The 23055-nt window shown below is 47.4% G+C and overlaps 1 protein-coding gene across 3 annotated transcripts in view; it reads left to right on the top strand.

Moving 5' to 3' along the window:
- The window catches only part of POP1 (POP1 homolog, ribonuclease P/MRP subunit), a 33815-nt gene extending 14084 nt beyond the window's left edge, over window positions 1-19731 (top strand). For 2 of the 3 annotated variants that reach the window (XM_058668593.1, XM_004580625.2), the window contains exons 7-16: window positions 427-614; window positions 1492-1748; window positions 1857-1950; window positions 3825-3936; window positions 4571-4690; window positions 7623-7738; window positions 8771-8962; window positions 10153-10307; window positions 16289-16624; window positions 18371-19731. In XM_058668593.1, the coding sequence (XP_058524576.1) occupies window positions 427-614; window positions 1492-1748; window positions 1857-1950; window positions 3825-3936; window positions 4571-4690; window positions 7623-7738; window positions 8771-8962; window positions 10153-10307; window positions 16289-16624; window positions 18371-19007 (2207 nt within the window). In that variant the 3' untranslated portion in view covers window positions 19008-19731. The remainder of the gene's footprint in view (window positions 1-426; window positions 615-1491; window positions 1749-1856; window positions 1951-3824; window positions 3937-4570; window positions 4691-7622; window positions 7739-8770; window positions 8963-10152; window positions 10308-16288; window positions 16625-18370) is intronic. The other variant, XM_058668594.1, reaches the window with a different exon arrangement.
- Window positions 19732-23055: the final 3324 nt, after the last annotated feature.

Raw genomic sequence — 23055 nt, 5'->3', positions numbered from 1 at the left:
TTTCACAGCTGGGTCCTATATTAGTTTTGTGATCTACTCATCTCATGAATAAATATCTGCTGGAAGTATTTTAGAGCTTAAAAATAGATAAAAAACAGGTAAGATAGTTCTTGTTCCCAGAGAACACATTAAGAAAAGTTGGGTGGATGTGAATCCTGTGTAACATCGCCAAGGATAAGGTAGGAGGGTCGTTACTCTGATGGGCTGACGAAGCTTCTTCCTTAGTTGGGAAGAACCCTCATTGAGTTAATGCGTCTGATTCGCACCCACTTCTTAGTATTTGTTGAGAACTCGGTGTGCCAGGCTTTCCTGCAAGCAGTGACCCCAGAAAGCCTTGCCTGCTGTGGGGATAGTGGACGGCAGTGCGGGTCTCAGGATATTCTCCCATTCCTGGAGATCATGCAATTTTGCTTTTGTTTGTGGCAGGACTCACCTTTGCAGCAGTTCACTGCTTATCTGGCAAGCGCCAGGGAAGCCTCCTGCTTTACCGGGCAAATAAGTATCCCAGACAGGTGCTTGGGCCTGCTACATTCATTTGGAAATCAGAGATGACCCCCGGTGACCTTGCCACGTGTCGGCAGTTGTGGATCTGGCTTCATCCAACTCTTAAACAGGTATCGCCTCTGTGCTGGCTTACCTGACCTGTTCAAAGGCAGTACCAGAAAAATACAAATAGTATGAATGTAAGACAGTTTCGTATTAGAACATAGAGGGGAAGTTGTGTGGATACTGAAGAAAACAGTATTCTGGAAGGAGGCCATAATATTTCATTGAAGCGTTTGCAGGGTGGGGGAACTTGAAGATGCGCTGACGCTGGATAAGATACCAGGTCCTCAGCTGGGATCTTAGCATCACAGTCCTGGGGGGAAGGGAGAAGCAACACTCTCACACACACAATGTTAAAATTTTTTCTATAAAAACTGACAGATGGAGTATTCAAGGTATACAGTGAAACTGACACCTTTACCAGCACTCATACCATGCATTAGATCTTTGCCATTCATTCATCTTACCAAATGGGGCAACTCCTGGCTTCGTGTTTTAATAGGTCATTAGCAGAAGTGTAAAAATTAAAATCAACCATGTTATGCTAGTTATTTGGACTTTAGCCGCTAGGCCACGCCGCCGGTCCCTATGCTAGTTACTTGGGCGACTGTATTTGATTAATGCTTCCACCAACCTTGAGTTGATTCTCTGGTATCTGTTTGCCAAAGCCAGTTTGATGTAGAAGGCTGTTTTGGGTGAATCTGATGATGTTTAACACAGTTTTGATATTTACTGCTTTTATATAGCAGATTTTCAGTTTTCTCTTTAGGCTTGATTTTGCAAAACTGATCACACTGCTTTCATAACGTTGACCTTGAGATTTTTTGATGGTGATGAATTTAATTTGTGAAGGGATTGTGAAGATGAGAATTTTTTTAAAGAGATGCAAAAAATTAAATGACATGCAGTGGTGTAGGGAAAGTACATGTTTATGTCTACCCGTAGGATATATTAGAGGAAATAAAAACGGTGTGCCAGTGTGTAGAAACCATCCGGCTTGCTGTGGATGTCCCCAATCCGCTCTTAACACCATCTCAGGAGAAAAACCAAACTGAACTGTCCAAGGAGAGAAATGGAAAGAAAAGAAAAAGACGAGATGATGGGGAGATGGCTGGACCGATTAAAAAAGTGGCTGGTGATGGAACTAGAGACCCCCTCCAGCCGCGCTCCTGGGTCTCCCCCACCACAGGCATTCTGGTGAGGTATGGTCCTGCGAGTTCACGCTGAGCACTTCCAGGGAGGGCCCCGTTGACGCTGCTGGCACAACACTGGGCATGATGGGATTTTCCCAAGACCTTTTTCTCTTCCAGTGACTTGACGATGGAGATGAACAGGTTTCGGCTGATTGGTCCGCTTTCACATGCCATCCTGACCCAGGCCCTGAAGGTTGCTGCTGTTCACACTGTAAGTTGTGGCTGTGAGGTCTTTTTTTTTTTTCTTTAAGATTTTTATTTATTTTTAGTGGAAAGGCAGCTATACAGAGGGGAGGAAAGACAGAAAGGAAGATCTTCCATGCACCGATTCACTCCCAAAATGACTGCATTGGCCACAGCTGAGCCGATCTGAAGCCAGGAGCCAGGAGGTTCTTCTGGTCTCCCATGAGGGTATAGAGTCCCAAGGCTTTGGGCCTTCCTCAGCTGCCTTCCCAGGCCACAAGTAGGGAGCTGAATGGGAAGTGGAGCTGCCGGAATTAGAACTGGTGCCCATATGGGATCCTGGCGCATTCAAAGCGAGGACTTTAGCTGCTAGGCCACGCCGCCGGGCCCGTGATTAGCTTCTCAATGCTGTGCCTCTCACAGGTTTGACACAGGCACAAGGAACTTGACAGAGTTTGTGGAAAATGGTCTAAATAATTTTGAAAATTAATATACAAGGGGCAATAAAAATCATCAAAAATGCATGCTATGAGAAAACCACATGTATAGGCAATGATGTTTTAACAAAGTAACCATGTTATGTTTCTGATTAGAAATTTTGCATAACCGCTTATTGTATTTGAGATGAAATCTAGAGCCCTTAGCCTGGATGACCTCGTGCCTTCTGCTGTGCCCGGTTGCCTCCTCAGAGCTTCTAGACCTTACCACATTGGCCTCTCAGGTTCTAGAATGTGTCACTTGTCATCTCCTCTGGAGTCTTGGCATTTCCTGTTGTTTCCTGCCTGAAGACAGGCTCTGCTTGGTTTATCCTTCCTTGTTCTTCCAGCTTCACTCTGTCGTTTCCTCCCAGAGCCCTCTCCTGATCTCCCAAGTGAAGGTAGCCCCTTGTGGTGTTTTCGGGACAGCCCACCTGTCTCCTCAGCCCATCCACGCAGCTGTGTCTGTGTCTGCAGAACGTCTCCTGTGACCCTCAGACCGGCAGAGGTCCTCGTCTTGTGTCCAGTCCTCAGGGCCTGGCCCAGAAAAGGTGCTCCACAGCACTGACCGAGTTGTGGCGTGAAGACCGAGCTGGGCCCAAAACCTTGCGCGATTCTTAATTCTATCTGTAAAAAAATGTACCTGAAATACTTGTACATTTCATTAGACATTTGCAGGAATACTGTGACAGTAATAGGAAAACTTTAATAGGCTCATGGAAAAATGAAATTAAAAGATCAGTTAACTTTGGTACAAAGACTTTGGAATTTGCCTTTGGTGAGAAATATTTCATTGCTTCAGCTGGAGGTAATGAAGCTGGAGATGAGGAGGTAGAACCTTGGATCCTGGCTTGTCCATCCTGTGCTCAAGAGAATGAGTATGGGTCTGACGTGGTGGCTTAGTGACCTAAGTCCTCACCTTGAACACGCCGGGATCCCATATGGGCACCGGTTCTAATCCCAGCAGTCCCGCTTTCCATCCAGCTCGCTGCTTGTGGCCTGGGAGGGCAGTCGAGGACGGCTCAAAGCCTTGGGATCCTGTACCCACGTGGGAGACCTGGAAGAGCTCTGGGCTCTTGGCTTCGAATTGGTGCAGCTCCGGCCATTGCGATCACTTGGGGAGTGAATCATCGGATAGAAGATCTTCCTCTCTGTCTCTCCTCCCCTCTGTATACTTGCTTTTCCAATAAAAATAAATAAAGGAGAATGAATACTTGGTGTGGGTAGTCGTGGGAGAAGTCTGATGTTATAGCCTTGCCTCTAGTTGAAAGAATAGTCTGGCATTAATTACTGTCCTAAACATGGTGGCATCTTTTTTGCTTCCTGCTGTAAAACACTCATTATCACCCACAGGAAAGAGATCACAGCCATGTCAGACTGGATATCTGGTCTGATGCTCTAGTGAGCAGGTGTTCTTGTTTTTCAGGAGGAAGAGGGCACAGGGGAGACGCCCCACCGCTGGTGGATGGAGGCCTGTAAGAACCCTGATAGCCTGTCCCTGCATCGCAGACAAGAAGCGATTTTTGAATTGTTGGGAGGTATGGGGGGGGTCCCTGGGTGTCCTCAGGAGGCGTGGAGCACGGGGAGGTGACACGGAGCGCAGCTGCTGCACTGGCTGGGGTGTGTGAGCGCACAGCAAGAGAAGCAAGTCAGAGAGGGGCCGACCTCGGGAAATGACTGTTAGTGTTAGTTTATGGAACCATAAGCAAGTGAGATGTTAGAACAACCTTTTTAAAGCTAATGAGTTTTTCCCAAGAAGGTTTTGTTTTCAAGAATGTTTGGTTTATCCTGTACAAGTACTGGTTGGGGGGTAAGGAGTACATGTTTTAAAATAATCCAAGAGGAGCATTTCTTTTCAAGATTTAAAAAAATTTATTTGCAACGGAGAGTTAACAAACAAGAGATCTTCAGTTTGCTGGTTCACTTCCGAAATGACCACAATGGGCAGGCCGAACCAGACCAAAGCCAGGAGCCAGGCTAAGTCTCCCACACGATAGAGTCAGGCGCTGGGGCCATGCTTCAGGGCTTTCCCAGGCACGTGAGCCGGGAGCTGGGGCTTAAACCAGTGCTTCTGGGGTGCCAGAGTCTTAGATGGTAGTTTTACTTATAAGCAATTATATGTATATGGTGAATTACTCATGAGTTTGGACTTTTGGTTCTGTTTTGCTAAAGGAGTAACATCACCAGCGGAAATTCCAGCAGGTACCGTTTTGGGATTGACAATTGGGGATCCTCGAATAAATATGCCTCAGAAGAGGACCAAAGCTTTATCCAGTCCAGAAAATTGCCAAGGTAAAGTTCTTAAGCATCCCATTTTTTCCTGCTGATTCTGAGCAGTCCCATTCCACTAGACGAATTTTCTCCCTTGCTCACCTCTGTTGTAGTTTCACCTGTGAACCTTCAGGGGACTCTACCTGACTTACAAAGGCATCAGGGTCAGAGAACGGTGTCTGTGCAAGTGTCTTCCAGCTGAGTTACAGGTCTCTGTTGTGTGTGGGTTTTTTTTTTTTTTCCCCTGAGTTCTCTACTTTCTAGTATCTAGTAAGACATGACTCAGAAAACTGGATTCTCTGGAAGTTGCTGGTGGTTCAGTGTTCATTGTGAGGAAGGGATCTGCACCCGCAGCTGGTCTTGTGCTCAGTGGAAGCCTCTGTCTGACCATACAGATGATCCAGGTTCGAATCCTGGCAAGGCCATCCCAGGTGCTGAAGTGTCAGTCTTGCTTGAGAGGGAGCAGACAGTGGTTTGGCTGGGGTGGTGTTAGGCTGGCAGGGTTTGGCTGGGGTGGTGTTAGGCTGGCAGGGTTTGGCTGGGGTGTTGTTAGGCTGGTAGGATTTGGTTGGGGTGGTGTTAGGCTGGCAGGGTTTGGCTGGGGTGGTGTTAGGCTGGCAGGGTTTGGCTGGGGTGGTGTTAGGCTGGCAGGGTTTGGCTGGGGTGGTGTTAGGCTGGCAGGGTTTGGCTGGGGTGGTGTTAGGCTAGCAGGGTTTGGCTGGGGTGGTGTTAGGCTGGCAGAGTTTGGCTGGGGTGGTGTTAGGCTGGCAGGGTTTGGCTGGGCTGGTGTTAGGCTGGCAGGGTTTGGCTGGGCTGGTGTTAGGCTGGCAGGGTTTGGCTGGGCTGGTGTTAGGCTGGCAGGGTTTGGCTGGGATGGTGTTAGGCTGGTAGGATTTGGCTGGGCTGGTGTTAGGCTGGTAGGGTTTGGCTGGGCTGGTGTTAGGCTGGCAGGGTTTGGCTGGGGTGGTGTTAGGCTGGCAGGGTTTGGCTGGGGTGGTGTTAGGCTGGCAGGGTTTGGCTGGGCTGGTGTTAGGCTGGTAGGGTTTGGCTGGGCTGGTGTTAGGCTGGCAGGTAGGGGCTGGCTGAAATCTTCAGTCTGATCTAGGATTTATAGCAGTTGTGATAATGTCTCCTTGTATTTATTGTCACTCATTTGATTTATGAGAAGAGTCCTTATAATTTCCTAGTGAATTTTGGGAGAAAAAGCACATTGTGTGTTGTCACAACTTGGTGCGTGTGTGTGTGTGTGCATGCGTATGTGTGTTTAACTTCTCTACATGTAGTTTACTGGCTTCTTAAAAGGGCATTAAATTAATTGCCGTGAGAACTTCACATAAAAGGTGGACTGGAAGAGAGCGGAGTTTGAAGATGTACAAGTAAGTTAGTTAATTATGGAGCCCAGGACTTTAATCAGTTGCCTCTGTTTTAATGCAGTGTGGTCTGGTGCAGCCCTAAAAATTGTAGCCTCTACTACACCATTAATTGTTGACTCTCCTCAATGTCTTAAAGCCATACTTACACTGCTCAGTTTCTCTTGCTACCCCAGATCCTGTTCTGAAATGAAACATTTATGTATTAAATCCTTTCTAAGGCTTTGTTTTAATGTGAATCAGTTCAAGGAAAATTAAAGTCTGTCTTGAAAAACATGACATAATTGCTACTGTAAAAATTCACTGTCTTGTTAACTTGATATCTGATGAAAACCTGTTTCATACAACTTCTTTGAAGTATTTTATTTGACATGTGAGCTACATAAAAAACTAACTTTTTAAGGAATCAATATGGAAACGATAATGACAAATTTGACATCCCAAAAGACATTTCAAAACGAAGGCTAGGCATGTACTTTGATTAGTCCTTGGAAGATGCTCCGTGTCCTAGTGATGTGAGGGCTAGTTCTCTGGCGTGCCTTCCGGTCTGCCTTCCTGTTTGTGACGCTCACTGCCCTGGACAGCGACTGAGCAGAAAGAGCAGAGCGCCGAAGGCATCAGCAGCGGCCAGCATCTCCAATCTTCCCATTAGTTGAGTTTTCTCCAACTTTGTTCTCCCAGTCACTTCCAGCTCATTCCCCCCGCCCCCCGCCATCAGACCCACATGGCTGTGTGCAATAAGTGACCTTTCTAGCTGGGCCTTTTGAACCCTTGCCAAAACTTGTGCGCTGTCTGCCTTCCTTCCCCCTTACTTCTCTCTCTTAGCTCTCTTTTCTTCCTTGCTTGCTTCTTTCTTTCTTTCCTTTTCTTTTTTCTTTCTCCTTCCCTCTCTCCCTCCCTCTCTCTTTTTTTCTTTCTTTTCTTTCTTTAAACAAAATAAGCTTGCACAAATTCTTTTCCATATCCCTGTCTTCTCCACTGGAGTACTTCTAGCATCGTATGGTTTATTGAAAGGGTTGGAACAATGGGCTTTACAAAATCTACACACTTCAGAGAAGTGAAAAACATGATGTTTTATCTAAATGAGAGAAGTGGTTCTGTAAAAACGAGTTATCAGAGGTTTGAGGTATAGGGCGTAAGAAGAGGAGGGATGTCTGTTCTTTACCACGGTTGAGCCATGAGTGAAGGAACGCACCCCAAAGCCGATGGTTAAGATCTGGGTTGTGTTTGTAATGTGCTGTGTTGCAGAGCAATTGTTTGCCTCTCCAGTGACTACTAAAAGTTGTTGATTAAGTTGGAGTGTGGGATCAGGAATTTACTTAGAAGCTGTTTAATGTTGTGATATTTACATCTTACACATGAAAAACTAATTACCCAGGAAAACATGCCAGAGCCATTGCTGTTTGATAGACAATAGATCAAATGTTCTAACTGCTTATGAAGTAATTTCTTCAAAGAAGTTAAGTAAATGCCTTGAAAAAAATGTTTTGTAGCACAAAAGGTCTGTCTACTAGCAGCATCTAGAGTTCTGACTTGATTTATATAAAGAATGTGGTTTGAAGGCTGTTTCTTTTCCCTCTTAGATAATGAGAAAGTTAGACAGCTGCTCCTGGAGGGTGTGCCTGTGGAGTGTACGCATAGCTTTATCTGGGACCAAGATATCTGTAAGAGTGTCACAGAGAATAAAATCTCGGATCAGGTAACTAACAGTAACTAACAGTGTAAGGATTTCTGGGAACGTCTTGAATGACAGGTGAAATGTCATCATTCAAAGACCACCAGAGTTCTTTCTTATGTTCCAGACCCCCCTCCCGCCAAGCTTCAGTTTATTTTCAAGCAACTTATTGATCCCTTATCCATGCTGCATATTGGAGTTTTTTTTACTGTTCTTAGGGAAAAATGATCTTTAGAAAGAGAGTAGTTTTCGAGTCTTGTACCATTAAGACATCATTTTAAAGAAGATGTATTTATTTATTTGAAAGGCAGAGTCACAGAGAGAAGGTAAGAGAGAAGCAGCTTCCATTCATTGGTTTACCCCCCATCTGGCTGCCATAGCTGGTTCTTGACCAGGCTGAATCCAGGAGCCTGGAGCTCCATCTGGATCTCCCACATGGGTAGCAGCCGTCGTCTGCTGCTTTCCCAGGCAGATGAGCAGGGAGCCGAGTCAGAAGGGAGCAGCCTGGAATTGAGGGCAATGTGAGACTGGCGTTGGAGGTGGCAGCTTAGCCTGCTGCATCTCAGCACTGGCCCCGAGAAAATGGGATTAAACTGTGACTTTGCATGAGAATGAATCTTAAATGTAGGGTCAGAGTACCAAAATAATAAATTAGTCTTGTTAGATAAGATTAGCAGAATTAATGTATTACCATTGGTACGCAAGGGAACTTCAAAAAGCTCATGGAAAAATATGTTTATTCTAACTTCAAAATTTCTTGAAACCCATGCATCTTTTTGTCATAATATGTATTTTTTTCATGAATTTTTGACAGCCTCCTTGTGTGCATCAATTTAAAATTTTTTGGCACTAGAAAAATTCATTTTTCCATGACTTTTGTGAAGTACAGTGTACATCTGTATTCTAAGAATACTGTGTGCTTAAATGACTAATGTATATTCAGAATGTTCGAGAGGAACATTTAATTAACTTTCTGAAGCTGAATGTAGAGGAGATTGAGTAAAATCTCTCAGAAGACTAGGGTTGTTTGTGTTGAATTATTTTCTTCCACTTTAGGATCTAAACCGGATGAGAAGTGAATTGTTGGTGCCTGGGTCACAGCTGGTTTTAGGTCCCCGGGAATCCAAGATCCCTATACTGTTGATACAGCAGCCGGGAAAAGTGACTGGTGAAGACCGGCTGGGCTGGGGAAGCGGCTGGGATGTCCTGTCCCCCAAGGGCTGGGGCATGGCTTTCTGGATCCCGTTTGTAAGTTCCTGTTTATGTCTCATGGTTGCAGCATTGACAACACATCACCAGTGAAAATCTTCCAGATGATGTACACAGCTTAGAAACCGAGTGGGACATGTCCGCCCTTAGGGCTGTAGTCCTAGCTGCAGGTTATCGTGAATAAACTGGGCTGGATACTGTGGATTTGGGATATTTAGGAACATGAAACCTGCTCTCTAATTCAAAAGCAAAAAACTGAATATTTATAGATGTAAGCCATATAATGTTTTTGTTTGTAAAATGTCTATTTAGCTATTTGTTCCTGTCTTAATCAACTGCAGGTAAATTTTTTATGAAAATCTAATTTTTTTCTAGTTTAAATGTTACTTTGATAAGAGGCATATTAGACTGTTAGATTCAAGTCGGTTATTAAGTTTTAGCAATTATGCCTCATGCAAGTGACATTCAGTTAATCATTTAGGATGGGAATATTTTCAAGTGATCCTACTTAATTTTTTTATTATGAAATGTTTGAAGCATTAAGAAAGAAAGAAATAGTGATATAATGAACACCCATGTAGCCTTACCTGCCTTCCGGCTTAAGAAATGAGATATCACTGATTCGTTCAAAGTACCCCAAGTTCCTCTCCCATCTCATTTCCCTCCCTGCTAAGATAATTATTCTGATTTCGGTGTTTGTCATGACTGTATGTATTGTTACAACCTTATTAACTGTGCACATTACAATAGAAGAAATGTATTTGACATGTTTTTAAACTACAACGTGTTCTTAAAAGTTCATGCAAAATGTGTTAACGAAAAACTGCATGGATTTTGAAACCAATTTTTTATCAGAATAATTAATTTTTATTTCAAAACATTTTTTTTCTTTTTATTTCATTTTATGACACCGTTTCATAGGCTCTGGGACTCCCCCGACCCCTCCCCCCGTGTTAATTTCAATTTTTCCATGACCTTTTTGAGGTAACTGCATGTATTCCGTGTATAAAATAAGCATTTACAATTCGCTGCCTTGACTTGGCACTAGGTTCTTTCCATGTTAGTTGGTGACTCTTGTTTTTAATATGATACGGTAATCTGATGATGAATTATTCCACAATGTTCTACCCTTGTCTTGATGAGCATTTGTTTCCCATTTTCCACATACCAGTGAAGCAGGTTGGACCTGAAGTTGGTAAATGGACAGGCTTTCTGGGCATTTCTTTTAGATCTACCGAGGTGCACGAGTTGGAGGATTGAAAGAGGCTGCGGTCCATTCTCAGTACAAAAGGTCGCCCGCCATCCCCGGTGACTATCCAGACTCCCCTGCTGGGATCCTCTTTGCTGAAGAGCAAGCCAGGAATCTTCTGGAGAAGTACAAAAGGTAAGGTACCGGCTTCTCATTTGATCACGTCTTAAGGAAAAGGGAAGTATCTCTTACTGTATCATGTGGACTTACAGACTCTCCCTTGAATTTGGCTTTACTGAGAAGTAATTAAGATGATATTACTGCAGTGAGGGAATTGTCTTACATTATGTTTGTGTGTGTTTCATAGGTCCATCTGGGTTACAAACTTCTCTCTTGGTTATTTGTGGGGTTTTTTTTTTCATTCATTTATTTTTTTCTTTCACATTTTGAGTTTTTTAAAATTTATTATATTTTAATTAGAAAGTTAGATATATAAAGAGAGTAGGAAAGACAGAGAGAAAGATCTTCTGTCTGTTGATTCACCCAAGCGGCCGCACCTACTGAATTTGTGCCGATACAAAGCCAGGAGCTCAGAGCCTCTTTTGGTTCTCCCACGTGGGTGCAGGAGCTTTGGGCCGTCCTCAACTGCTTTCCCAGGTCACAAGCAGGGAGCTGGATGGGAAGTGGGGCTGCAGGGATTAGAACAGGTGCCCATGTGGGATCCTGGTGCATGCAACGTGAGGACTTCAGCTGATAGGCTACCACGCCGGGCCCTAAATTTTAAGTTTTATGGTACAGTTCCATAGGGTCTGGGATTTCCCTGCCCCGCCCCAACTGATTTCTGCATGTTATTACAGTAGGATAGTCCTTCATAAGCAGTCGTAAGTCCATCAGTCTGTTATCTAAGTGTACCCTGACATTGCTGGCACAGACAATGCCAGTCAGTCCGGCATCCCATTGTCTAGACATGTCCAACAGTTTCATTGGCTTTCTTGGTTATTTGTTTACATTGATTATGAAGAGTGCACCAAAACCCTGGACAGTGTCAGGTGCTGGTTAATAGAGCCACACTATTAAACATCCCCCACCCCTCCAAATGCAAAATGTATTGTAACAAATCCGGTTGTGGAAATAATGCAGACCTGTAAGATGTTAATGCAATTTGGAAATACTGGGGTAGTCCTGCCATCTAGAGACATAAGCATAACTTTTTTGTTTCGGTATCTATCCATCTAGACTTTTCTTGTTTCTACTGGAGGTGGGCCAGTAAGTGGCTTTATTTCCTTTCAAATGTGGGCTGTGTACCATTCTGGGGAGCCTGCATTTTCTACTAAATGGTTGGTAGGGTCCTGGAAGCATAAACATCCTCGTTTTCTCTTGTTTCTTACTATATCTGCAGGGTCAAGCCTGTGCCTTGTGCACAGTAGTCCTTAATAGCTTTTATTTGTTGTCTTTGAAATTAATGAATAGGGCCTGGCGCTTTAGCCTAGCAGCTAAAGTCCTTGCCTTGCATGCCCCGGGATCCCATATGGATGCTGGTTCTAATCCTGGCAGCCCTACTTCCTATCTAGCTCCCTGCTTGTGGCCTGGGAAAGCAGTCGAGGATGGCCCAAAGCTTTGGGACCCTGCACCTGTGTGGGAGACCCGGAAGAGCTCCTGGCTCCTGGCTTCGGATCAGCTCAGCTCCAGTCATTGCGGCCGCTTGGGGAATGCTGATCTTCCTCTCACTTCCTCTCTGTATATCTGACTTTTCAATAAAAACAAAATAAATCTTAAAAAAAAAAAAAAGAAGTGAATGAATAATTGAATGTTGAGTGTGAGCTCCTTGAGGGCAAAGTCATATTTTCCTGCTTACCGCTGCAATTAGAGGCAGGCACACCTGGCTTTCAGACCACTTGCCGAGTGATAGAAGAGTCTATGAATGTGTGAATGGATGGTGACACAGTCTACTGCCTTACCAGCTCTTTGAGGGCTGGACTCGCGTTTCGAGTGTCCTTGTGTCCCCTGGAATGGAGCCAAGAGTCTTCTATGTGTTTCCTAAATAATATTTGACAATAATCCCTCTCACCGTTGAGATTTCCCCAAGATTATACTTTGCTGTTTGAAAGCCATGTTATTCATTTAGCAATATATTATGGATAGTCTTCCTGTATCAATAAATATGACTCTGAACCAAGTGTTAAAACTTTGTTGGCCAAGGGGCCAGATAATATGTATTTTTGGTTTTGTGGACTCCTTGATCTCCATGGCAACTACTCAGCTCTGCTGTTGTGGCATGAAAGCAGCCGCAAATGACAGCAACAAATGAGTATGGCTGTGTTCCAGTCACAGTTTATTTATGGACACTCAAGTTTGAATTCCATATAATTTTCATGTGTCATAAAAGATTATCCTTTGGTTTTTCTCAGTCGTTTAAATATGTAAAAGCTATTCTTAGCTTGTGGGTTGTGCAAAGATATAACAGGCCAGATTTGGTGTGTGAGTTGTAGCCTGCCAGCTCTTGCCCAGAGTAGAACTTAAAGCGGTTGCATAGGATTGCAGTGTTGGATGTACTCGTGTTCATCGGTGGGCTTTTAGGTTATTTCCAGCATTTGGCTCTATGCTTCTGTGAACATCTTTCTAGGTACATCTCTCCCTGTTTGTCGGATTTCTTCATTTCTCCAACCCACATTTATTTAGATCATACTGTGTGTCCAGCACTGCTCTGGGCCCTGGGACTGCATTGGGACGAGGTAAAGTCTGTCCCTGCCCTCGTGGACTTTCTGTTCCAGGGCTGATGTGGAGTATCCAGGAAAGGAGAAGGAGACTGAAATGTAAGAGCAGAGCTCTTGAATAGGGAGGACGGGGTGGGCTCCACTGTGAAACAGGGAGTGGCATCGGCTGGGATTGGGTGCCAGCTTTGCATTTGGTAAGCTACAAGATGGACGGAGATGGGCACGTGGATTTAGGTGAGCTGGGGAGGTTGGTTAGCACTCTGCTGAGGGTGGGGTCTCTGGGAGCAGTAGGCCATGTGGTTGGCTAGGATCAAGAGGAGAGAGGCTGACGGGGATTTAAGGAATGGTCACCATCAGTTTTCTGGGAGAGTGGCAGATGAAATTGGTTGGAGAAGTCTAAAAGATGTCTAAGAGAGGAGCATCCACTGGAGTTTTGTGTTTGTAAAGTTAGGCTGTGCAGGACTCCTGTGTGTGGTTTCCCTTCCCCAGCTGTGTGCTCAGAGCTGCTGGCACAGCGTGCCCGAGAGTCGGGATGGGCTTTGCCAGGTGGGAGGGAGTTGAGGGTGTGTGGGAGGGATGGGCTGTTAATGTGAACTGTGGACTCTGAGCTGAAAGAGAGGAGGAGAGGCTGCAGAGTGAGGAAGTGGTGGCATAAATGAATAGGGGGCTCCAGTGGTTGAGGAATTACAGTGGGTGAGTGAGTAGAGGTAGCCTCTGAGACCGAGGTGAACCAGCTGTTAGCAGTGTCCAAACCTGAGGTCTGACTGGAAGAGTGGATGCCAGAAATGAAGAAAAAATGTGAAGTACTGGTAGGTGAGGGTATTTGAAAGGTGATTTATGTAGATGCTGAGGCCACCAGGAAAGAGAAGAAGGGCTGTGATAGGGCAAGGAGAGGCAGTGAGGCAGGTGAATGGGGACCTGGAAGTTGATAGAAGACGGGTGATATCCTGTGCTTCCGGGGCACTTATTTTGGTTACTATAGTGAAATACCTGAGGTAGACTAATTATGAAGTGGCTGTTTCAACTCACTATTCTGAAAGTTCCCAGTCCATGGCTGGATGACTATGTGAGTTCACCATCTGATGGTGGAATTCTTGCTGGCGGAGTTCCCAAGACAGTACAGATGATCACCTGGTGAGCAGGGAGCAGAGAGAGCAGCTAGGCCTGACTCAAGCACTTGCAGGAACCCTCTCTCTAGAACTGTCTGCCTCCTAACCAGTGCCCTGTGCATCGCCCACTCACTGCTCCCACCGTACTTGGATTAAACCCTCACCCTGTGGTACTGTTAACGCACGAGCCTTTGCACCGTAGCAGAGGGTGAGGAAGACACAGTCAGCCCAGGGGCAGGAAGGACAGATGTTGGGCGTATCCCGGGAAAGTGAAAAAAAGCCAGAACACATGCTCTGTTTTCAGCAGACCACTACCCCATCAGTGCATTTCACCCACAGCTTAGGGAGTGCCTGTCTTCTCAGACATACCCACATAGCATACTAGCATTCTTTTCATGTTGACTGAGCTGGTAGGAAGAGCATGTGTCTGTTGATACTTGTTTACTAGTGAGCTTGAATATTTGTCACCATTTTGTGTGTGTGTGTGTGTGTGTGTGTGTAAATTGCCCACTTCTTTCTTTTTTAAAGTTTCATTTATTTTTGTTGGAAAGGCATATTTATAGAGAGAAGGGGAAACAGAGAAATTTTCATCTGCTGGTTCGCTCCCCAAATGGCCGCAATTGCTGAAGCTGGGCCAGCCCAAAGCAGGAAGCCAGGCGCTTCTTCCAGGTCTCCCACATGGATGCAGGGGCCCAAGGGCTTAAGCCATCTCCTGGTGCTTTCCCAGGTTGTAATCAGGGAGGTGGGTTGAAAGTAAAGCAGCTAGGACTCAAAAGGATGTCCTTTAGGGAGAGGCTGGCATGCAAATGGAATGTGGGCACCACTGGCAGAGGCTTAACGCACTATGCCATGGTTCCGGGCCCTTTCATTTATTTCTTTTGCTTCTTTTTCTCTTGGTGTTTGTCTGCCTATGTATTGATCGTAAATTTCTGACTCCTGGCTTTGACCCTGGTCCCACCTCTTGGCTGTGTTAACCTTATGGACAGCGACCAGTGAAAAGGACACACTGTGAGTGTGTGTGTGTGTGTGAGAGAGAGAGAGAGAGAGAGAGAGAGAAAGGGGAGGGGTGTGAATATGTTTCTTTTCTCTCTTTTTTTAAAGATTTATTTATTTTCTATTGGAAAGTCAGAAATACAGAGAGGAGGAGAGACAGAGAGGAAGATTTTCCGACCAATGGTTCACTCCCCAAGTGACCTCAATGGCTGGTGCTGCACTGATCCGAAGCCAGGAGCCAGGAGCTCTTCTGGGTCTCCCATACGGGTGCAGGGTCCCAAGGCTTTGGGCCTTGGACCATCCTCAACTGCTTTCCCAGGGCACAAGCAGGGAGGTGGATGGGAAGCAAGGCCACCGGAATTAGAACCGGTGCCCAAATGGGATCCCAGTGCGTTCAAGGCAAGGACTTTAACCACTAAGCCACCGCACTGGGCCGGAATATGTTTCTTTTTAAAGTGAGAGGAAATACCCCCCACCCTTCAAAAAGTGAGAGAGAATGCAGTGTCACTTTGAACCCAACATTGTCAATGTAGAGGGACGTTGTGTATGCCTCGGGCACCGCTGACTTATGCCTCTTGGGCCTGGTGTCTGCTTGGCTAAAATTTTTTTTTAATTGTATAAATTTATTTTTTGTTGCTTTTTTCATATTTGATTAGGGTGCGAAAGGTCAAGGGGTAGAGGAAAGTGAGTGAGACTGTTGTTTTGACATTCTTTCCTTCCTGTATCCTGTATCCTGTATGGGAGGAGGGGAGAGATAATGGAAGAAGCCACATCCAGCCTTCCAACCATCCCAGGGTCCCTGATGTGGGGCACACTCCGAGGGCACTGCTGAAGTGTTTTGATACTTCAACAGTTCTGTGTTGCTGCTGATCTTGCCAATCCAATCACCACGAAATCTCTCCAGAATCCACTGGCTGACGTAGTCCGTCTTAGAGTTTCTGTTTGCCCAGGTATTCACTGCCAACTCTTTGCTGGGCTGGTTGAACGATTTGTTCTGTCCTCCGTCTTCTGTTATGGTACCAGCTGTCCTCTGCAGGCTCCAGTGTACTGCATATCCTCTGTGTACATCTGGATGTGCTGTCCACTGCTCTGTCAAAGTCACTGAGGAGCTGGGCTGAATTGTTTGAAGCCACATGGAGCTACCACTCTGTGGAAGGGTCATCGGGCAAACATGGAGGACAGCGTAAGAGCTGGATCAGTAGAGATTTGTGTGCCTCATCCTAAATTTGGAAAGGGGTGTGTGTGTGCACACACATGTGCATGCACATGAGTGCATTATAAACAAAAGATGCATTATGGTGGCCATGATCGTTGTAATTGTCTACTCTTGCAAAACAGGTTTTTCTGTGTTTTTTCTTAGACGCCCTCCTGCCAAACGCCCCAACTACGTTAAGCTGGGTACCCTGGCCCCTTTCTGCTGTCCCTGGGAACATCTGGCTCGAGACTGGGAGTCAAGAATCTGTGCCCAGGATGAATCGTGGGTCAGTTGGTCTCCAGATGGCCAGGAGAGCACCTCACTGGGCCGTGATGTGGTGCGTGGTGCTGCCGAGCCCAAGCGAGCTTCTCAGGCACCCGGGGTGCCAGAGGAAATGATGCACATGGAGTGTCAAGCCCACTCAGGGCCCAGGAGGGCCAGGGACCCTGTTCTCCGTGAGGTCTGCATCGCTGCCTCTGGCACTCAGCTTTGTGTCCTTAGGTAAGTGCAGGCTACCGCCAAACACATTTTTGGGTCATTGATTGTAGTAAGGAGCAAGCAGCGCCAGGACAGCCAAGTTCTCCCCGTTCCAGCATGAGAGACTCCTGTGAGCCTGTGGACCTCCCGGAAGGGCAAGCCCAGGGAAGCAGCTGGCCAGTCTCTGATGTGGGGGCAGGTGATGCCAAGTGAAGAGGCGCCAGAACCTAAGCATCTCCCTTTCTCTCAGTCTCTGCTTACTAAGTGGCACCAGAGAGACCCGAGTGACCTCGGCAAGTGCCCTGGGCGCAGAAGCACTAGATCCGATAACTTCTGTGCCAGATCAGCGACCCCGGCCTCCAGGCCACCGGGTGGAGGGTGTGCTGCTCTCAGGCGTGCTGGGGGCTGCTGGGCTCTGCTCCGCCACCACCCTGGATTCTGTGCCCCAGAGGGTCATTTTTTTTTTTTAAGATTAAGATTTTTTTAATTTGAAAGGCAGATGTGCAGGGAGAGATCTTCCATCTGCTGGTTTATCCCTCAGTTGGCCACAGTGCCAGGTCCAGGCCAGGCTGAAGCCAGGAGCCAGGAGCTTCCTCTAAGTCTCCCTCATGGGTACACAGGCCCCCAAGCACCTGGGCCATCTGCTGCTGCTTTCCCAGGTGCAGCCAGAACACGAACTGGTGCTTGCATGGGATGCTTGCGTCGTAGGCAGCAGCTTAACTGGCTATGCCACAGTGTCAGCCTTGAGTTGCACTCATCCTTTTTTTTTTTTTTATAAAGATTTATTTATTTATTTATTTTTTAAAATTGGAAAGGTGGATATACAGAGAGGAAGACAGAGAGGAAGATCTTCTGTCCAATGGTTCACTCCCCAAGTGACCACAACGGCTGGAGCTGAGCCAATCCAAAGCCAGGAGCCCGGAGCCTCTTCTGGGTCTCCCACACAGGTGCAGGGTCCCAAGGCTTTGGACCGTCGTCAACTGCTTTCCCAGGCCACAAGCAGGGAGCTGGATGGGAAGCAGGGCCACCGGAATTAAAACCGGCTGCCATATGTGATCCCGGCACATGCAAGGCGAGGACTTTAACCAGGAGGCTGTTGCGCCGGGCCCAAAGCACTCATCCTTCTTACATTTCTGAACGATCACCTCCTAGGGTCTTATCCTTCAGTCCCGAGTTCCTGCTCCCTGAATCATTCACTCCTTTTTGTTCTTGCCCTCCTGCTGTGCTGGCAGCCCTAAGGCCTGTCCCCCTGTCTTCATTCCTTAGTCCTTTAGTTTCAGGATAGTGGCCAAATTAACAACAGTCATTACACAAATGTATTAGTATACATTTTTGATTTTTGAAGCAGTCATAAGGCCCGACATTGTGGCGTGCTAGCTAATCCTCTGCCTGTGGTGCTGGCATCCCTTGTGGGCACTGGTTCAAGTTCTTGCTGCTCCACTTCTGATCCAGCTCCTTGCTAAGGCACCTGGGAAAGCAGCAGAGAATGGCTCAAAGCCTTGGGTCCTTGCACCCACGTAGGAGACCCGAGAGAAGCTCTGGGCTCCCAGCTTTGGACCAGCCCTGCACTGACCGATGCGGCCGTTTGGGAAGCGAACCAGCAGATGGAAGATTTCTCTCTTTCTGTAGCTCTGACTGTCAAGTAAAATAAATCTATAAGATCATAGTTCTGATGCTTTCCCATGTACAGTAGAAACACTAGTCAACACTAGCATTGTCTCATTTTCTAATGGCAGTTTTTTCTCTTTTGTGTCTTTAACTTTCACGTAGGAGTAGAAAATTACTGAAGCAGCTCTCGGCCTGGTGCAGGCCCAGTTCTGAGGACAGCCGGGCATCCCAGCGGGCTCGTGGGGGATGCCAGGAGAAGCTGACAAGGGAGGCCTGCCTGTCCATTTTGGCCCATTTCCCCAGGGCCCTGGTGTGGGTGAGCCTGGCCCTGCTCCGGAAGGGCAGCCCTGAGCCACACACCATGGTCTGTGTCCCAGCCCGGGAGGATGTGCTGCAGCTCCGTCAGGATCGCCACTACTGCGGGCCCCAGGAGCCCAAGCACAGCGACCCGTTCAAGAGCAAGAACCTCAAGCGTCAACAGAGGAAGCATGAAGGACGGGCCACGGCCACGGAGCTGGCTGCAGGGGAGCCTGTGGCCGAGCTGGAAGCCCCAACCCGGGGGTTGTGGTCAGGCCCTCTCCCAGGAGTGACTGCACACTGCTCGAGGCCTCTCTTGGGCTTTGTTACGCAGGGAGATTTCTCCATGGCCGTGGGCTGCGGGGAGGCCCTGGGGTTCGTCAGCTTGACGGGCTTGTTGCACATGTTGGCCTGCCAGCCGGCAGCCCAGCGGGGCCTGGTGTTGCTGAGGCCCCCCGCCTCCCCGCAGTACCGGTTTGCACGCATTGCCATTGAGGTGTGAATGTGGGGTTCCAGGCCAGCAAGGCGTAGATGCTAACTTAGTTTGGCCAAGTCCCATTGGAGACTCCAGCTTTCTCCATCTTCTGTTTGGGGGAATAATCATGTGAAATGTCTTGGAAACAAGACTTAAATTGATATATTATGCAAAGGACAAAACGCTTAGTTCCAGTAATCTCATTGGTGTGCGGCTCTGCTTGCCTTTGCTCACATGCTGTGGAGTTACTGGGCATGCATGACCAAAAGCCCCTGTGTTGTCATTTCTTCATCTGTGTGATCCTCATGGAAAGTCACTAGCACCCTGTCCTTCTTGGTCTCCTTTGATTTGTTAGGAACAAAGGGTTGTCTTTTTGAAAAACCTTGTTGGTCATGTGATCCGCAGTAGTAACTGTTTAAGGGTTGGATTGTTCCAGAACAGGAGACTAGTCATCAGGAGTGTGCCCACATGCTGTGGCCCACATCCGTTCTCTGCTGCGGTGGGCAGGCTCAGAACCTTCATCCAGTTCCCAGGCAGGCTTACTCATGGTGCAAGTGTGACCCTTCAACCTTCTAACATTGACAAACATATAATCCTAGGATTTCCCCAGTTGTTCGAACTGTAACATTAATATTGATTTTTTTGGGGGGGGGAAGCTAAGTTCAACAAAACTAAACATTTGCTTATGAAAGGACTTCTGGAACCTTCTATGTAATCATGTGCATTATGGATAATGGTGCACACTGTTTTCTAAATCTCAGTGTTGGTTGTTAGGGGCCCGCAGTGGGTAGTGTGGCTGTGCAGCCTCATGGCGGCCTCCTCAAGGTGACAGCCAGAGCCACCAGCTGCTTTTCAGCACCAGTGCAATCCCATTGGCCACTGGGAGTCTGAGCAGAGTATAAAATAGAGGGCTCCTCCTGTTCCTTGGGAGTAAGTGGGCTTGTTGGTTCCCTTCCCCCTGTGGTAAATTCAGTGGCTCTTCAACTTTCTGTGGCCACATATGAAGGTACTTCAAGCAATTCAAAGGGAAATGAAATTAAAAGAAGTTCCTTGAGTGCAGACATGTCTTCGAAATCTGTTTTTTTCATCATATGCCTTCCCCTTGAACTTGTTAAGACTCCTCATTGTCTGCTTCGCACCTTTGGTCCCTTACCTTGCCTGACATACACCTGCAGCAGTGTCTGGGTGCTCTCCCTGTGCAGTTAGGCATTACTTCATGTGAACATCTGGGCGGGAGGCGGATGGCTTGCAGTAGCATTTGGGAGAAAAAGTCTGTGAGGGTGCCAAGTTGGGGAAGGATAGAACCACACTTGGGGTTGGCAAAAACTGCTCCAAGACACTAACATGGCTGGCTTCCCTTCTCTCTGCCACTGGATGTCTTGGAGTCCAACCCAAATGAGATGGTGTAAGTAGAACCGAGCTGTGACCTGATTTACTGGCTTGCCCTCGTTTGTTTTCTGGGCTGTAAGGCACTTCATCTCAGCTCAGCTTGCTTAGTGACGAAGTCCCAGCGGCTTGTGTGGTATCGTCACTTCACTCGGTCCAGCACTCGTCTGGGCCTGGCTGTCCTGCCTTCCTTACAGAACACATTGGCCATTACTCTGGCTTGTGATTTGGACAGACCAGCTAGCTGGCCCTGGCATCCCATATGGGCACTGGTTCAGGTGTCGGCTGCTCCACTTCCTGTCCAGTTGCTAATGTGCTTGGGAAAGCAATTGCTTGGGCCTCTGCATCCATGTGGGAGACTGGGCGAATCCCTGGGCTCCTGTTTGCAGCCTGGCATAGCCCTGGCTCTTGTGACCATGTGGGAGACTGGGCGAATCCCTGGGCTCCTGGCTGCAGCCTGGCACAGCCCTGGCTCTTGTGACCATGTGGGAGACTGGGCGAATCCCTGGGCTCCTGGCTGCAGCCTGGCACAGCCCTGGCTCTTGTGACCATGTGGGAGTGATTCAGTGGATGAAGGATCTCTGTGTATATCTACTCTGTGTAACTCTGCTTTTCAAAAAAATAAGGAGGCCAGTATTTCCCACAACATCCTCTTGGGAACACCAGACCTGGAGGAGTTTCATGAGAAAGGAGTCCCAGTGGCTAAATATAAAGCTGGGAAAGCTGTATCCAGCCACCGCCAGGGCTGACTCCCAGGCCTTTCGGACTGTTCCCCCTGCACCTTTAGATTGGATTTGTTTTTGTTTTGCATTTCCCAGGGGAATGTACCTTGGGAAAGTATTCCTTTACCTCACAACTTCACAGTAAAGAGTCCACGTCTGTTACGAAGAAGACTGGCTGTGTCTGTTTGCAGCTGTCCGAGTTTATTTTGATCCTGTTAGTGTGCACACTCAATGCTGCAGAGCCACCAAATAAGCCCAGGCTGGACCCTTTCCTGTAGCAAGAGGGGGACATCTTGGGAGTCCCCTGAGTCAGGAAGTGTCCCGGGAGGCAACGCCACGCTGTATACACTCAGAGACCAGCTTCACACATGGCTTGCGGAAGAAACAGGATGATTATTTTCCCTGTATTTATGCTTTGCTTTGGTTCCTAAAATCGTACTGTCACAGCAACCATCCATATTCATAGAAAAAGTTGAAAATGAAGACCAGCAAACGCAACACAAATTACCTGGGTTTTCATTTCCTGCTACTTTTCTGGTACATTCCCTGGTAGGTATTCAAATGCGTGTCTTTGGGAGAGACAGGGAATGGGCTGGTGTCAGTTTTAGGAAAAAGCTCCCGAGAGCCCAGTGGGTTAAGCTGCTGCTTGTCACATCAGATCCCACATCAGCGCACTGTTTCCGGTCCTGACTGCTGTGCTTCTGATCTGCTCCCTGCTAATGCGCCTGAGAAAGCAGCGGATGGCCCAAGTGCTGGGGCTCTACACCCATGCAGGAGACCCAGATGGAGTTCCAGGGTCCTGATTTCAGCCCGGCCCCTTCTTGGCTATTGGGGCCATTTGGGGAGTGAACCAGCAAATGGAAGTTTCTCTGCCTGCCTGTCTGCTTGTCATTCTCTTTTCAAATACATCCTTAAAAAGAAACTACACCATTAACTGCTTCTATAAAGACTTGTATGGGATAGGAGCAGCTTCAGTGCCTGTGGCTATGTCCTTGTGGAGCTCAATGAGCAAGGATGCTCATGGGGAGTCTTGGATATAGGAAGTGAGGAGCTGGAGGCTCATCCCTGCTAGACGTAGCATTGCTCTCTGGGCTTCCACTTGCCTGGGATGAATTCCCAGGCGGCATGCCATGAGGGACAGTCAGCAGGCTGTAGGGAGTCCAGGAGGGTCTGAATTGGTCTGCCCGTAGCCAGGCTATCTAAGGAGTGGGGAGCATGGAGCTAGTTCTGGGTGTGGGCTGATTAGCAAAAAAAAAAAAAAAAAAAAAAAAAGCCAGAGTGATTGTAGGCCAGCTGGTTACACCAGACTGGGTCCTGCAGGTGTGCCCAGAACAGACAGGATTGCAAGGCCTGCCTGTGGCAGCAGGGGCTTTGAGTCTAGGCTGCGCATTAGAATCACTTGTTAGCCTAAGCATCATTTCAGAGACCAGTCACCCTGGGCTTGGTCCAAGCAGTTGGTATTTCTTAAACACTTCCTGGGCTCTTGTGGTGTGAGGCTCTGGCTGAGAACCTGCCCCAAGAGGCCTGGTTCCCTGGGCCTTTGCACCCTGGAGAGGTGGGAATGAGCAACCAGGCAGTGCAAGCCTTAGAACGTGGCTGCCTTTAGCAGACTTGCTTGCCAGTAGGAAACAATGTATTTTTGTGGCATCTGCTGCTCACAGATTCTGGTGTGGTGTAACATCTAGGTGGGAACTTAATGAGAGCGCTGTGGTGAGTGCAGGCTGGGCGGATAGGGTGCTCCCCTGGAAAGAGAAAGAAAGCAGCCTGGCTCATTACTGGCCTGTCACTACTGGAGAATATCCAGTGAGGACTTCGTTGGGTTTGCCTTTGGTGAGGGCCCGTCCAGATCAGCTGGTCTTAACCTTGGCCACATGTTGAAATCACCTGGGGAACTCTCTCAGGACAGAGGTCCGGGACCCACCTCTGCCTGCCCAGGAATGGTCACGGCTGTGGCTTGAATATGGGAC

The sequence above is a fragment of the Ochotona princeps genome, chromosome 9, assembly GCF_030435755.1.
Source record: "Ochotona princeps isolate mOchPri1 chromosome 9, mOchPri1.hap1, whole genome shotgun sequence".
In the NCBI taxonomy this organism is placed as follows: Eukaryota; Metazoa; Chordata; class Mammalia; order Lagomorpha; family Ochotonidae; genus Ochotona; species Ochotona princeps.
The sequence above is the reverse complement of the archived record's forward strand: the minus strand, read 5'-3'. Positions and strand labels throughout refer to the sequence as shown.